At 40.2% G+C, this 14,053-nt stretch overlaps 1 protein-coding gene across 2 annotated transcripts in view; it reads right to left on the bottom strand.

Moving 5' to 3' along the window:
• XDH (xanthine dehydrogenase) overlaps positions 1-13,230 on the bottom strand; it is a 53,347-nt gene extending 40,117 nt beyond the window's left edge. For both annotated transcript variants that reach the window (XR_012632935.1, XM_074897333.1), the window contains exons 1-6: positions 13,081-13,230; positions 6,234-6,291; positions 3,739-3,835; positions 2,413-2,521; positions 1,203-1,329; positions 297-358 (exon numbers count right to left, since the gene is read on the bottom strand). Coding sequence is in view for 1 of the 2 variants with exons in the window: in XM_074897333.1 (XP_074753434.1) it covers positions 297-358; positions 1,203-1,329; positions 2,413-2,521; positions 3,739-3,835; positions 6,234-6,291; positions 13,081-13,134 (507 nt within the window). In the remaining variant the exon portion in view is untranslated. The remainder of the gene's footprint in view (positions 1-296; positions 359-1,202; positions 1,330-2,412; positions 2,522-3,738; positions 3,836-6,233; positions 6,292-13,080) is intronic.
• Between the last annotated feature and the right edge of the window lie 823 nt (positions 13,231-14,053).

The raw sequence follows: 14,053 nt of genomic DNA, 5'->3' as shown, positions 1-14,053 counted from the left end.
CCTGCTGAGTTTTTCAGAGACTTACAGAAAAGAATTAGTCTGATTACCTGCAATCCAAAGAGGTACCATCAGATAGATCTTTATTAAAGTGCTCCACTTCCAGAACTGGAGTGAGTAAAGGAGTTGGTCTTTCTGCATTATTAATGCATGAAGCACATACAAAGGGGTCAACAGTTGGACTGAGTTGTTGTGGCATGTATATTTCCTTCCTCCCTATTTCAGCTCATGGTGTATTTTAGTAACAGAGAGAAAGACAGCCTTCCAGATATTTTTTAACATTATCTGAAGCCACTTACTTTAGCAAATGTCCTGTATCCTTCCAGAATGGGTCTGTATCCTGTACACCGACACAGGTTCCCTGCATTGTCAGAGCAAAAGGATAAAGTTTTAGTGTCATTTGTCTGAGAACTTCTCTTTTTTTTAGAACGTTTTGTAGTTTCTCACAAAAGCTTGTCCAATCTAGATAAAGCTAATGAAAAACTGGGAGGAGGAAATTTTCAGTAGTAATCTTGCAACAATCCTACCATCCCTTTTTGCTGAAATTTTAACTTGAAATTAATTTAGGAAAAAAAATCAATATGGCTTATTCTGTATTCATCTACCTCAATTGTGTGTGTCTAATCAGTATACCAACTAGCCAGTCTCCTGAATTACAAAGAGGTTGCTTTCTTCTGCATCTGATTTCCTCTCGGGTTACTGCCAGGAGCATGGTAACAGCTCTAACCTCAGCAACAACAGCAGCCTCTCAGATGATTTACACAGTTGGATTCTGCCCAACTCCACCATGTATATTGCTGCCTTGGTCCTTTATTTGAGGTTGGCTGGCCCAGATGCTCCATCACCTCTGCAGGCTCTTGTGACAGCAATGAATAAACAGGAGATGTGGAGGCTCTTACAAGCTCCCCAGGGACAGGCTACCTTTTGTTCTGTGTTAAGCTTAGTGGGGTCCTAATCCAAGACTGAGGTCACTTGCCCCTGCTTCAGGACCAAAAATGAGCTTCTGTGAGATTTTCCACAGGCCATTTTTTGTTAAATTCATAGCATCAGGCCAGTCTCCTACTGGAAAAGCTAGTTTTTAACCTCATAACAATTGGCTATCTTTAATGAAATACATTAAACAAAGGTGCACCTCCATCAGCACTGGTGAATCAGATGTAATGAAAGCAGAACATGTTGCATCTCTGCAGAGCTACGAGTATTACCTTGGAAAGCATCTTCTATGTCCTCCATTTTGGGCTCGGGTTTGTTCCGAAGCAATGTATACATGGACATGACAATGCCTGGAGTGCAAAAGCCACACTGGGACCCATGACTTTTTGCTATTCTCTCCTGAGAAAAAGTAACAACCATCAGCTCACAATATCAAGATGAGTTCATTGTTGTTCCTGTTTCTGTAACATCTCTATTAAAAAAAATTCTCACCAGAGCTAAGACTATCAACAGATGTTCTCTGATGAGATGGTGAATTAATCTGTGAAGCAGACTTCAAAACAGAGAACACTCTAGTTTCCACCTACTCTTTGAACTCCCAGTGTAACTGAAGGTGACTAAAAGCCTCCAATGAGATCAGAAGTTCTTCAGATTTACCATACTAGCAAGGTCGGGGCTACCTGTATAGACCTGAGTTTGTATTTCAAAGCTTAGCTGTTAGAATCTTCAGGGAAGGTAAGGAAAAGAAGACAAACAAACAAAGGTCAGATTAGCTGCCATCCATTCATGCGTCTCTAACTTACTTTTCACTTTGTTGTTTACTGTCTAGATAGATATTGGCACAAGTCTTACCCACTGTACAGAGATGACTCATAGTTTCCCTTAAAGAAGCAGTATCTCTGACAAAGCTGAGGCAAGTCTGCTTCCATAAAAAGTGTATTGTAACACCTTTCTAGAAGAACAAGTCTTCACATTCTTGTACTCCTCCCCACCAAGCATATTTAGGGACTCCAGAAACATTGCTGACCCAAACCTTACTGTACCACTGCAGGGAAGGTTCCTAACTATGCAGGATGAGAAACCGAGGTCATTCATGGAAGGCTACAGGAGAGGCAAAACCTAACTCAGATTTCCTGGCTTCAAATCATTATATGGACTTTCACCACAACATCAGTCTTCCCAGTTCCTGGGTTATGGTCCAGGATGTGGACCAAATACAACCATAGCCCTAGAACAAAAGCATTAGCAATTCAGCTGGGACAGCACCAGTTAACTTGTTAGGGCATAAGAGAGCTGCAGCATTGACCAGGAAGTTTGGCTCTGTCACTTAGTCACTCCTGCAAGTATAGACTACTCATGTGGAAAGTCAAACTCCTGCCTTCTACATTGTGATGGAGGTCCCAACACCCTGGAACATGATTAATGAACATAAGAAGAAAACATCAATAGCAGATTTTAAAGGTACCTGTATTAACAGCTTACCTGGGCTGGGTGGAGCCTGGATTTTGTGTTTCCTATGCCTTCAACAGTAGTTACAGCTACGTGATGGAGGGCACAGACAGGGAAGAGACAAGCATTGGCAGTATGGTGGCTAAAAGAATAAATTAAGGTCATTTCATTGGCCAGCGCTGATCAACAAAGGAAAAAGGGAGCAGGAGGACTGAAGAGCACTCAGAAACTGTAACAGGGGAAACAATAGGAGAACTTCAATAGATGTGATACAGGTATTAGTTAGTTACAAGTCAAATCCTACAGCACCTACTCAGCCAAAGTTCTCATCAACTTCACTTGAAGTTTAAGCTGAGTATGCACCATAGAATTTGACCTAGAAATAACAACTTTAAACATCCTCGTTGCATCTTAAGCTACAGAACCCACATAAGAAATTTACAGAGGCAGACTACAAATACCAAGATATTATACAGCTGGCCTGGCCCACTTGCAAAGTTACATAAGAGCATGGAGCTCTTGGTCTTCTACCAAGGAAACAGTTTCTAGGTAGTATACATGGGGAAAAAGTCCAGGCTGAAGGTATAATAGAATAACACTGCCAAAATTCTTATAGAAACTAGCTACTTTATTTCATTTCTATCAAGACAGAATAATGACCCTAAAGATACCCTATTCAAGGCCACATTACCAAGCAGAACCACTAAGTTAGATGATCCCAAGTTAAAGTATCTCTAAGCATTATTCCAAATATATCCAAGATTTCAATGCTTTCCATTCCCCATAGTAAAACTAAACTGGGGCCTGTCCCTCTGCCTCATCCTCTCTCCATTCCCCTTTTTGTTTGATTCCATTGCTTCACTTGTCAATTAGTTAAAAGAACAGGAGGAAAGCTTATGTCTCAGAAAATAAAAGTAATTTTGAAGTTTACAATAGAAGTAGAGAAAAAGTGAATATCTGCTGGCATACAGAAACCAGATTATTGTAGTAAAACAACAGCAATAAAGATTTTGTCACAGTAATCATCATTTGGGTCATCACAGCAAAAAGTTGTATTATATTGCAAGAAAGGAACATAAAGGTTTTCTGAATTAGGAAAAAGCAGATAGCCTGTGTGCTAGAGTTAGTACAGATATTTTAGGGCACAGTGAAATAGTTCCCCATCAGTGCTGTGCAATGCTGTAGGAAAAAACACCTTTTTGACTTAACCTTCTGAGTTTATGTTCTGAAAGTGAAAAATTGTGCTTTGGCAGAAATATGTATTATATAACTTTTTTAAAAAAATAGTACCACATCTGGAATGTCAAGAACCTGACCCATTTAATTTCTCTGTTGAAGAGTTCAGATTGCAAAGGATACAGGATTTTCTTCCGAAAGGGATCATACTTGGATATCATAACAGTGCAAGCTCCACATCCACCTTCTCCACAGCCTAGTTTCGTTCCACATAGGCCCACTGAGAGAACAGGAATCAAGGAAAACATAAAGACCATTGGCAGAAGCCAGCTCAAACTGTCAATCAAGGCTTAGCAACAAGTTCTTGCTGGAAACCAAGCACTCATTTTTTTCTGTTTAATAACTTAATTTAACATAAGCAAAGTTTCAGATGCTGACATGTGAACTTTGAGATCAACACTCAAAGCCCTAATAAGGCGGCAGTCCACATTCCAATTGACTCTTAGAATAAACAAAAACTTTCTGAACTTCAACAGTTGCCACTTTCCATTAGACTCAGATAAGTACATTACATAAGGGAGACAAAGCACTTGGTAATCACTGTTCAAGCATGCAGCCACATCCCTGAGATGCATGGTGACATCCCCTTCAGCACCTCTCACCAGCGGTGGTTGATTTATTCCTACACCTGGTGATTCCTACCACCTAGAAGGGACCCAGACAGGGCAGTCATGCAGTGCTACAATTCACACAGTTTAGCACTGACATGAAAGTTGCACTTGAACTGCTCACAAACTACCTGCATCTCAAGAGTCATGGCCTGGCCAACGTAGCTTCTCTCTTGGCCCCATTTATAATGGCTTCCCCATTGCTAGGGACAAAACCAGCCAAGAACATTCCCTAGTAGCTTGGTTCCCATAAAACCACAGGAGGGAGACACTGAGAGCCAGAACTAGCAGAGATGCACAGACATTTGGGAACTCACAAAGTGTATGGACTGGCCTAAGCAGATTCCTCCACAGGCTGCAGAGAACATGTCTGTACTTTACAATCAGGCATTAAATCAGATGTTCTGCAAAGCTATTTCAGGAGAGAATTCCTAGAGTCCGTTCTGCTTTGGGTTCCTTCACTCATTAGAAGGTAATTAGACACTGTTATTTATTGTGAAGAAGGTTGATCAATGCTAAGAGACTTTTGTTGGGAAAAGAGGAGCTGCTTTCATTGGCAATAGAAACATACCTGTGCTGAGATAATCAGTTTGGGCCTGTGGAAAAGCAACAGGCATCATGATATAGGGAACTGAAATAATCTTTGCCTTCACTGCAAAGATTCCTGAACTGATTGTTTTCATAGAAACACAGAAATGATGGAATCATTTAGATTGGAAAAGATCATCGAGTCCAATCATAAACCTAACACTGCAAAGTTCACCACTACGCCATGTCCCTAAGCATCACGTCTACTTTTCATACAATTGTATGCCTGCTTCACAGAAATATAGCTTTCCTATGCCATCCAATGTGTCTCTTGACAGAAGTGCTAATCTGGCTCAATAAAACATGTTTCTCAAAGTATTTGTCTGACCCTAGCCAGACATCTACATAATAAGTTCACCAGAATGTTCACATAGAAGATCAGAAAGTTTAAAAGCTCTGATTATCTCTTTACAAACCTATTTGCATTAGATATTAAGAAGCTCAGATATAAAAGGTCTAGCAGTAAGAAGCACACACAGGCACAAGAGTCATGCCACTTATTTTTCCTCTTGAACTTCACTCACTCAAGGTACAGTCAGACAAAATATGGCTGTTGATAGTTTTGCTGGAAACCCCAAAGAGGAGTGTGATTTATATCCTGATACATCTTTCAGATCCCAGACAAACAGAACATGGCAGCATGGTGAAATAAGTATGCGTGATTCTTTTTAAGTAATACACCAACACAGATGTGAACAGTTTTGCATATGTACACACCCACTGGTCACACAAAAACTCAGAAAACATGGAATGACACTACCTACTGAACCAGACCCAGTATAGCCAGCCTGGTCATCACAGTAATAGCTACCCAGCTCCTGAAGCTAGTCTGACTCATGTGTCGACCAGTTTCAAACAGGAGTGAAATGTGACTGCTTGCATCCGCTCATGTAAACATGCCCACAGTATGTGGTGGGAACCCCTGCCTCTGAGTTTGCATCCTTGGGTCATTTGATAAATAGGCCACAGGCTAAGCAAGTTATTGAATATGAATTGCCCAGTAATATCCAAATTATTGGATGATACAGCAAGCAGCTCAAGTGGCTGTAATGTTTGGGCCAGAAATGTCTTCACAACTCTTGTGGAACAAACCTAAACTTCCTTCAACTTTATTATCATCTCAATATTGGGTTTTTTTCCATCATTATCTAATTCCCAGCAGTTCTGAGAGTTTTTCCTTCAAAGTATTAATAAATTACATAAAATTTATTTAAAGTATATTATTTGAAGTTTGCTTTTGTTTAAGCTTGGAATACCAGCTGTAATCTTTGCCAGCAAGAAATACCAGACCATGCAGAGCACTCCCTCTTACACTCTGTGCACAAGCTCTGCCTAGTGCTCAAGTGACAGGCAGAACAGTAAACAATTATGAAATACTGTAGGCATTTAAAGCCTTCTGCAGTTTTTTCTGACACTGGATACATTTTCTTCGTAGATAAGTTAGTAGAGTTGTCTCTGGGTCCACATCTTTTTCCACCACCTGCAAGAAGGGAAAGGTACTGTTACACACAGAATGCTTTACAACACAGATATGTTGGTCAAACAGAGAAAGTTTGGTCTTTCTGCAGCTTCTTTTCCAAAGCAGGGAGCAGAACCACTGATTAACTCCCTTTACTAGGTTCAGCAATGTTGGTCACGTATCCAAACACAATATTTACTAGAATTTATTGAGAGAGAAAAGTATATGCATTACATACATCAGAGTTTTTCAGCTGTGGCACACAGAGGCAAATCTTTAAAAACACTTTATCAAAAATTGCAAACAGAATTAGTAGTGAGCAGAGAGAACTGTGTTTTGTACTTGAGTTTTTAATTCCTGACATCTCCCCAGATTGCAACTCATCTTTACTGGTCATGGATAACTAACCTCTGTCCCTTCTCCTTACTATTAGAAAAGACGGAGAAAATGAGCAGATAAACAGAATGACAGAAATGGCATCAGTAACAGACTTTGTAGAGAAAAAATACACAACAGTGGAAACCCTAACATGACCAATACAGGTGCTGCAGAACAGACAGGAAGTACCAATCATCTTGAAGTTCCTCTTTCTTCTGTGCTAAGGTTAAATTAATGAGTGTTACATTAGTAGCCATCCTAAATGTGGGAATGTGAAATTCCAACCAAGGAGAAATTTGCTCTGCACATTTTGAGTCAGCTCCATCCTATGAGTGAACAACATTATTAACAGTTATCTATTAGACATAAAATTAGATTCTACTTCAACCTCTGCCCAATGGTCAGAAAACAAAGTTCTGCCCTTGCCTCAAAATGGCCATAGATCTTGTCTTCCCCTTTCTCTGTTATTAATAGTGTCAAGAAACTTTTCCAAATTCACTGTGTGCCAGAATGTAATCATGTGTTCTTGGCTCTTATACTGTGCAAGTCCTAAGTACAATAGTTACAGTTTATTTAAATTAATCACTCATGGTTTGAAGGACAAATTGAAACAAAGGTCATCTGTGTAAGCCTTTTTTTCTTACTGATAAGAAACCTTCACAACCTCTGTACTGCTTTAATTTTATGCCTTTAACACGTGACAGGGTTATTCTAAAGACACAAGGTTCATACTTCCTATTTGAGACCACATTTTTAAAACTGTCCAGTAAAATTGCTTGCTACAAAACACAACTGGTGATTTTTTGCACATCTCATTCCTGCATTAGGGATCATCTACAAGGAAAGAGTTCATTCTTCTATCTGGGGGACGTCGTACTGTAAATCATGCAGAACTCATACAGCTGCTATTCAGAGCAGAGTGCTCCTGCTCCCTCAACTTCTGGATGCATAGAAGCGTGCAGTGACTCTCTCATAATGAGTTGGTTCAAAGCAAGCACATAGATCCCTCTTCAGGAATTTGGTAGACATGAGCAGATAATTTCAGAAATGCCTGTCACTACAAGTGTCCCATGGACAAAAGGCCTTTCACAGCCATTTCACAGGCAAAGAGCCTTCCCCAGCAACGCATACCCTTATTGTCAAGCTGAGTTTCTTCCACAGGCCTGTGCCAATGGCCATTGCAAATCCTTCCAAAGCAGCTTCCAAGAGAGACAGGCACAGAGAAAAAGCTTCAGAATAGTTTTCCAAATGGTTAAAGATCATCGAGATTACTCTATGCTTAGATCAAAGAAAATGTCTCAACAAGTTTTCTTGAAAAAACCCAAGCAGCAGTCCATGTACTCAAACCAAGCAATTAGAAGTTTGGCCCAATGGCTCCTTTTCAGGAAGTAAGAAATAAAACACGGGCCTAAGCCTTCATTCAGCAAAGCATTTAGCCACTTGACCCCACACACTTTCAGTGAAGTACTTAAGCATGTGTTAAGTCCAACCTTTGCTCAATTTCATCAGAAAGTGGCTCCCACTATGGAGTAGAACCTGTCCTGAACAATTCACACTCTTACCCTGTTCAAACCAATAGCCCTGATTCCTACTTCAGTCACTTCAAGCTACTCCACTGTAGCTGTATATCTGCAGTGCTGGCAGAGGCTTGGGGTCAGATGGAGATCACTAGAGAACATTCTGGATTAAACCAAACCACACACATCAGAGAGCATGGAGTTGTTTATTTGCACTCAGATTTATGGGGGGATACTTGTTTATGAGTCTCTCTTACTGGCCACAGAGTAAGAACTTTTTAATGTTCCTGCCTTTTCTTCACTGTCATTGATGCTGGTTTTATCCTCCATTCTTCCAGTGTTTTGTTACAATCACCTGCTGTGATTTGTTCTTAAAATATTTTAAAACCCTGTGGGTGGAGATAATATTTTCTCTTGTCTGATGCCCAGAACAATATGATTCACAGCTCAGTATCTTTACCCATCAAAACAATTCTTGCTCACCTCACCCGGTGTCCTTGTACAGAAGGAAACTGAATTATATCCATTGCCTTCAGTGGGAGTAGGATCAGCCTACTTAGATATTGCAGTTAAAGAAATATTTCCTTTTTGCTCAGGGTTTTTTTTTTCAAGTTTTTGTGGGATTTTTCTAAACAAAATATCCTGTTCTAGATACATTAAATCAATGGCTGCATTTCAAGAAATTCAAACCTGTGAATTTTACTGCATATGGTAGCTTAAATATTAATCAAATGCAGAAAGAAACTTTGTTGGAAATGTTACGATGGCACTGACAGTCAAATGACTCCCAACAAATTTGCTTTGTACTGCTGTGTTTGCATTACACATCTATTTGTCTACTGATTCTAGGAATCTTAAATACTCAGATCACCTCAGCAGGAGCCCAGGCTGGCCCTACAGTTCTTCAAGCTTTCAGTATGACATCGAAAAAGTTCCTAAGCAGTAGTCTATACTCTTACAGCCCATGAGCTGGTCCAGAGAGGTGTTGAGCTCACTTCCTCATGATTTCGTGTACAAAACTTGGATCTCAACAAATATTTTGTTTGCTGTTTTCTCTACCTGCCTTTCACTAAGTCAGGTAACTTTGCCTTTACAACATAAATCATCATATTCAAATTAGTATTCCCATAAATTTAAATAAAAGATTTTTCAATTTTAAAAAACAGTAGTTGAGCAAGGTAAATAGAGGAACAAAAAGGAAACCAGAAACTTTCCTAATTTACCAAACAACATGCTAAGTTTTCCACAAGCTAGGGTCTTTAAATGAGAAACATATGCTTTTCTGAACAACAAGCTCCCATGCAATCACTAGTCCCTAGTCACTCAATTAGCTGCAAGAAGAGAAGGTGAAAGGTTTTAACCAGACCACCATGCATCAAGTCAGACTAGTCAATGGTAAAGGTCCCCTAGGGCCTTAAAATCTGTGAATGTGTATTCCTGAAGTCAATGAGAGATTTCTAATTAATTTACTAGGGAAAAGGATTAGAACACAGATGAACAAACTGAATATAACCACACAATGTAAATCCGCTATTGGTCATGAGAACATTTTGTTCTGCTTTAAACAAGTACACTGAAAACTTGTCATTCACTGTTTATGTAGGATCCAGAGGGCCCCAGAGCTCAAAAAAAATCCTATATTTTGGCTGGTCCTATCTACAATCAAATATCCACAGGCTTTGGAAGAGGTCTAATGTGGCTTCCAGCATAGACCCCCTCCTAATATTCAGGGGAGAAATAGAAATATTGACTCCACATGTTTGAACTAAAATTACACGCTACATATGCATGAGACAGACTTGTCAGCTGAGGAAAACAAAATTGCCACTATTAACTTTAAATTGTATGTGTTGTTTTTCATTCTAGTCCAAGCAGACTATCAAGATAACTTTGTGTTAGTTGTGTGCCAAGTTTTATACCCAGTGAAGTAAACAGGTGCTTAAAATAAACAATCCTGAATGTGAAGTATGCTCAGCTGTTCTCGGGAGACTTTTTCTTGACAACATTGCAGACTGGACTAGGGCAATAGAGAAGGATTTGGTGCCATGTAAGTCCCTATCTTATCAACCACCTCTTATCATGCAGTTTTGTACTATGACAGAATATCAGCAGCCCATTAGCAATGTCAAGCTGTCACAAATTCACACAGCAGTAACCTTTCCCACTGGCTATGCTATCACATTCTTTGCAGCAAACAGGCTGGAATATTTAGTCCAGACTCCAGATGGATGGAGCTATATCCTAACTTGCTACCTGCTGTTTCAGCAGCATTACCCAGGCACTTCCCACCACCCCTTCCATCACATAACCTCTCGTGCAGAAATGTCCCAACAATCTCCACGTTTGTTGCCACAGATCAGATTGCCCCCTGAGCCCAATTCTTTCTTAAACCTGCATTTGGTGGGAGTTTAACTCAAGCCACTTTCGCAGCACACCCAAAAAGGGGATAGAAAAAAAAATGTCAGCGCATAACCCAGGAAGCCATCTCCTCTCTCATCAAATGGAACCTGCTCCTGTGCTAGCACTGCCAGTTCCACAAGCCAGCAGAGAAGGATGCTCCAAGACAGCCTTGACATATGCCATGAGATGGTACCATTGCTAGCATTAATCGTTCCCTGGTGGGGTTTTTTTCAGCCAACAACTGCCAAGATCATACTGCAATAAACTCCTTTACACATGCACAAGGTCAGCTCCAAGATGTGGCTTTTGTAAACAGGAACTGCAGTTCCATAAAAATTGTTGAAATGCACAAGGGCAATGCCATTCACAGAGTGTTTTCTAGCTCCAGAACACAGCAAGAACAAACAGCAGATACAAAAGGAATGGGTTGTCTTCTGCTGCTAGCCTTCAGGGTCTAGGCTGCTATTTCTCTCCTTCTCTGCCTCACCCCACATGCATAAGAGTACCACAGAACCAGTTCTGTGCAGGTCAGTCTCTTCACTTTTGCTTTGACAAATACATATTTTCATATGTTAGCCAAGAGTCTCCTCCACGAAGATGAGATTTTCTACGAATTTACACAGAGCAATGCTCCTGTAATCCCTGAGCACCAACCAATGCTGAAGCACCAGCTGTAAATGTATAGATGAATTTGTTTATAAACTCTTCATATGTACCATGAGTAACATATTCTGAGGTTTTGAACCTTAGCTGATCTGGCACCAGAACTACAATTCTCTTTCATTATAGCATACCAGAAAAAGAAAACAAAGATAGTACACTTGGCCTGTATCAGGGTCTGGATTGCCCAACATGTTCATGGCAACCTCCTAGTGCGAGACTCAGAAAGCTCCCAGTTCACTCTCTAAAAATTGGGGATCACAGAGGAGAGATCTGAAGTCACTAAAACTTCCACAGAGCGAGCAGAAGACAAACTAATGGTATACCAGCTGTGCCCATCATAGCAGAAAATTCATCAGAATAAATTCACAGATCATCCTGTGCCACTGCATCACAATCTTGATTACCAGACTCAATTAGCTAGTCATGATTAACTTGGAGCTTCAAGTTTTCACCTCCCTCTATAAACAATGAATGGCTGATATATCAATTAACATTGACATATAAACCATTACTGATTTGTGTGAGCAAATCTTCAGTCATCATCCTTTACAAAACCTCAGAAACTAGGGCTGAGCTCTACATCAGTATTACATTCAAGGGCTCTTTGACTAATTTATAATCCATTCTAGATAAACTTCATTCTTCACCTAACTACTGATACTTAGATAAAGCAAAACTTTCATATCAAACACTCCAGTACCTTGGAAAGTTCAAATGCCAATCCAGTTTGGGATCCAAATTCATAACTAAAACACTCTAATTGTAGCAACAATCCTATCCACACCTACATTTGATTGAATTAGCACAAAAATCAACAAAAGGCAAAATTTATAGTAGTCCTGTGCCGGTCTGTAGGGCAGGGCACAGAGCTTTTTAACCAACAATACTGTGGGATCCCTCAAGTGATTTAAAAATTAATTCTCTAGCCCAAACTTAGTGCTGCATGTGATTTACCCCTCAGCAGTGCACAGGGAAGGTCCACAAACTCTCAGCTTCACAGTACACAGTGAATATGCAACCCTCTCCCCTCCCCAAGTTTCCTAGCTAGAAGCTGCTTTGGCACAAGTTTCCCTGCCCGAGTATCTAGGCAAAAGGAAGGTAGTGGAAGATTAGCACTGAGCTGAGCTCAGAAACAAAACTAACTCAGTGCTTATAGTTCAAAAAAGAGTCAGCCTAGACTTCTTATAAGCTTTCTGAAGAGTCAAGGCTGCAATGCTAGCCAGGGGAAGTCCAAACTGCGAGAGGGGCTCTGGAACAAACTGTTCAAAGGTGTCCAGCATATGCAAGGACAACCCCACCGTCCTGTGAGACACAGTCACTTCTTGGGTAATTGTCAGCAGTTGATCTAGGAAACGATATCAGTTAATGGGCTTTGATTTTAAAGAGTTTTCTAGCTTAAACGGAAATACTTTTTACTTAAATCCCTTTTAAAAATCAAGAATCAGAATTACTTACTGAACATATGAATTATACATGGATGCCTACATTTGAGTTACATTTTTCAGATCTGTTGTAATTACTGAAATTATTTCTAGTAGAAATGTCTGTATTAAGTCAGTGCACCTTTATTTAAAAGTAGCTACCTCAGAATTGCAGTAAATTTTTGCCAACAAATCTAAAATGTGAAAGGAACATTATATAGTAGTGTTACTCTGAATAATTCACAAGGTAAAGTCAAAGAAGAGAAAAAGCCACTTAGCAAATCAATAAATAGTCTTCACAATTTAATATTTAAAAGTTATGGCAATTGTGCTGGTATTAGAAAATTTCAGAGGAGGAAGATGACTAGAAAAATAAGTAATCAAGCCACGATCCAGAAGCAAGCTGGACAGAAAGCTGAAATCTTCCTTACCTTTTTACCATTCACAAAGAAAACAAGTTCATCCCCTGTCTCATTTGGAGCCATCCTGCAGACCTTCCAAAATTTACTCAAACAGGGCCACAGATCACCCTTCCGAGAGCAGCCCTACAGTGAAGTGAGCACCAGCAATACGACAAGTAATACGAGTCTGCCTCAAGAATGTTTGACTTTATTTCTACATCAGTGCCCTGTGAAACCTCATATTATATAAGAGCCAACCAAGAGGCGTGCCAGCTGCATTTGGTTGGTGCTTCTGCAGTGGTAATGACAGAAAAGGAGCTGGAACGAGCAGAGTGACCCGCCCCCTTTTATATAGCAATACATCACAATTCGACTGCATTCCCTTTAGATTATACTGCCAGGCTTGGGGCACTCAGAGTGTGCCACGGCAACGGCTGTCAGGAATTCACAGTATTTTGCAATACAACGCAAACTCCGGGGTGGGGGGAGGTTCTCCCAACTATCCCTCACCGAGTTATTGACAAGAAAAAGCTCTGTTTCCCTTGCTCTGTGCATAGCCATGCACCTGGCATGCACCATGCAGAGGTCTCTAATGAGAGCACCTGCTTATTTAAAAACTCCTCCATACATGCACATCAGCTAGTACACTGACTGCAAGACTATTTCACTATTTTTCCTTACAGTTTTAAAGCTACAGTACTCTCCACCTGCAAGGACATAATTTAAACAGAGATGTATTTGTCCAGATAAAAGCAGTTCTAGAGAACTGACAAAATCAGTGCTGGGCTAAAACCACAATGTTTTGTGGCTCTTAAAGCATTTAGGCTTACCTTTTTTGCCTTCATCCTGGATCCTAGGTGCATGTTGCCAGTGAAACATAGACGAAAGCCAATTCTTTGAAGAATTTTTTGTCTTCCATTTCCTTGGTGGTGGTTTCTTCTGGTTTCTCCATTACACAACTGTACATTTTGCATTGTCTTCCTGTTTCTTCTTCCAAAGCTGT

The sequence above is a fragment of the Athene noctua genome, chromosome 1 (genome assembly GCF_965140245.1).
Source record: "Athene noctua chromosome 1, bAthNoc1.hap1.1, whole genome shotgun sequence".
Taxonomy (NCBI): Eukaryota; Metazoa; Chordata; class Aves; order Strigiformes; family Strigidae; genus Athene; species Athene noctua.
The sequence above is the reverse complement of the archived record's forward strand: the minus strand, read 5'-3'. Positions and strand labels throughout refer to the sequence as shown.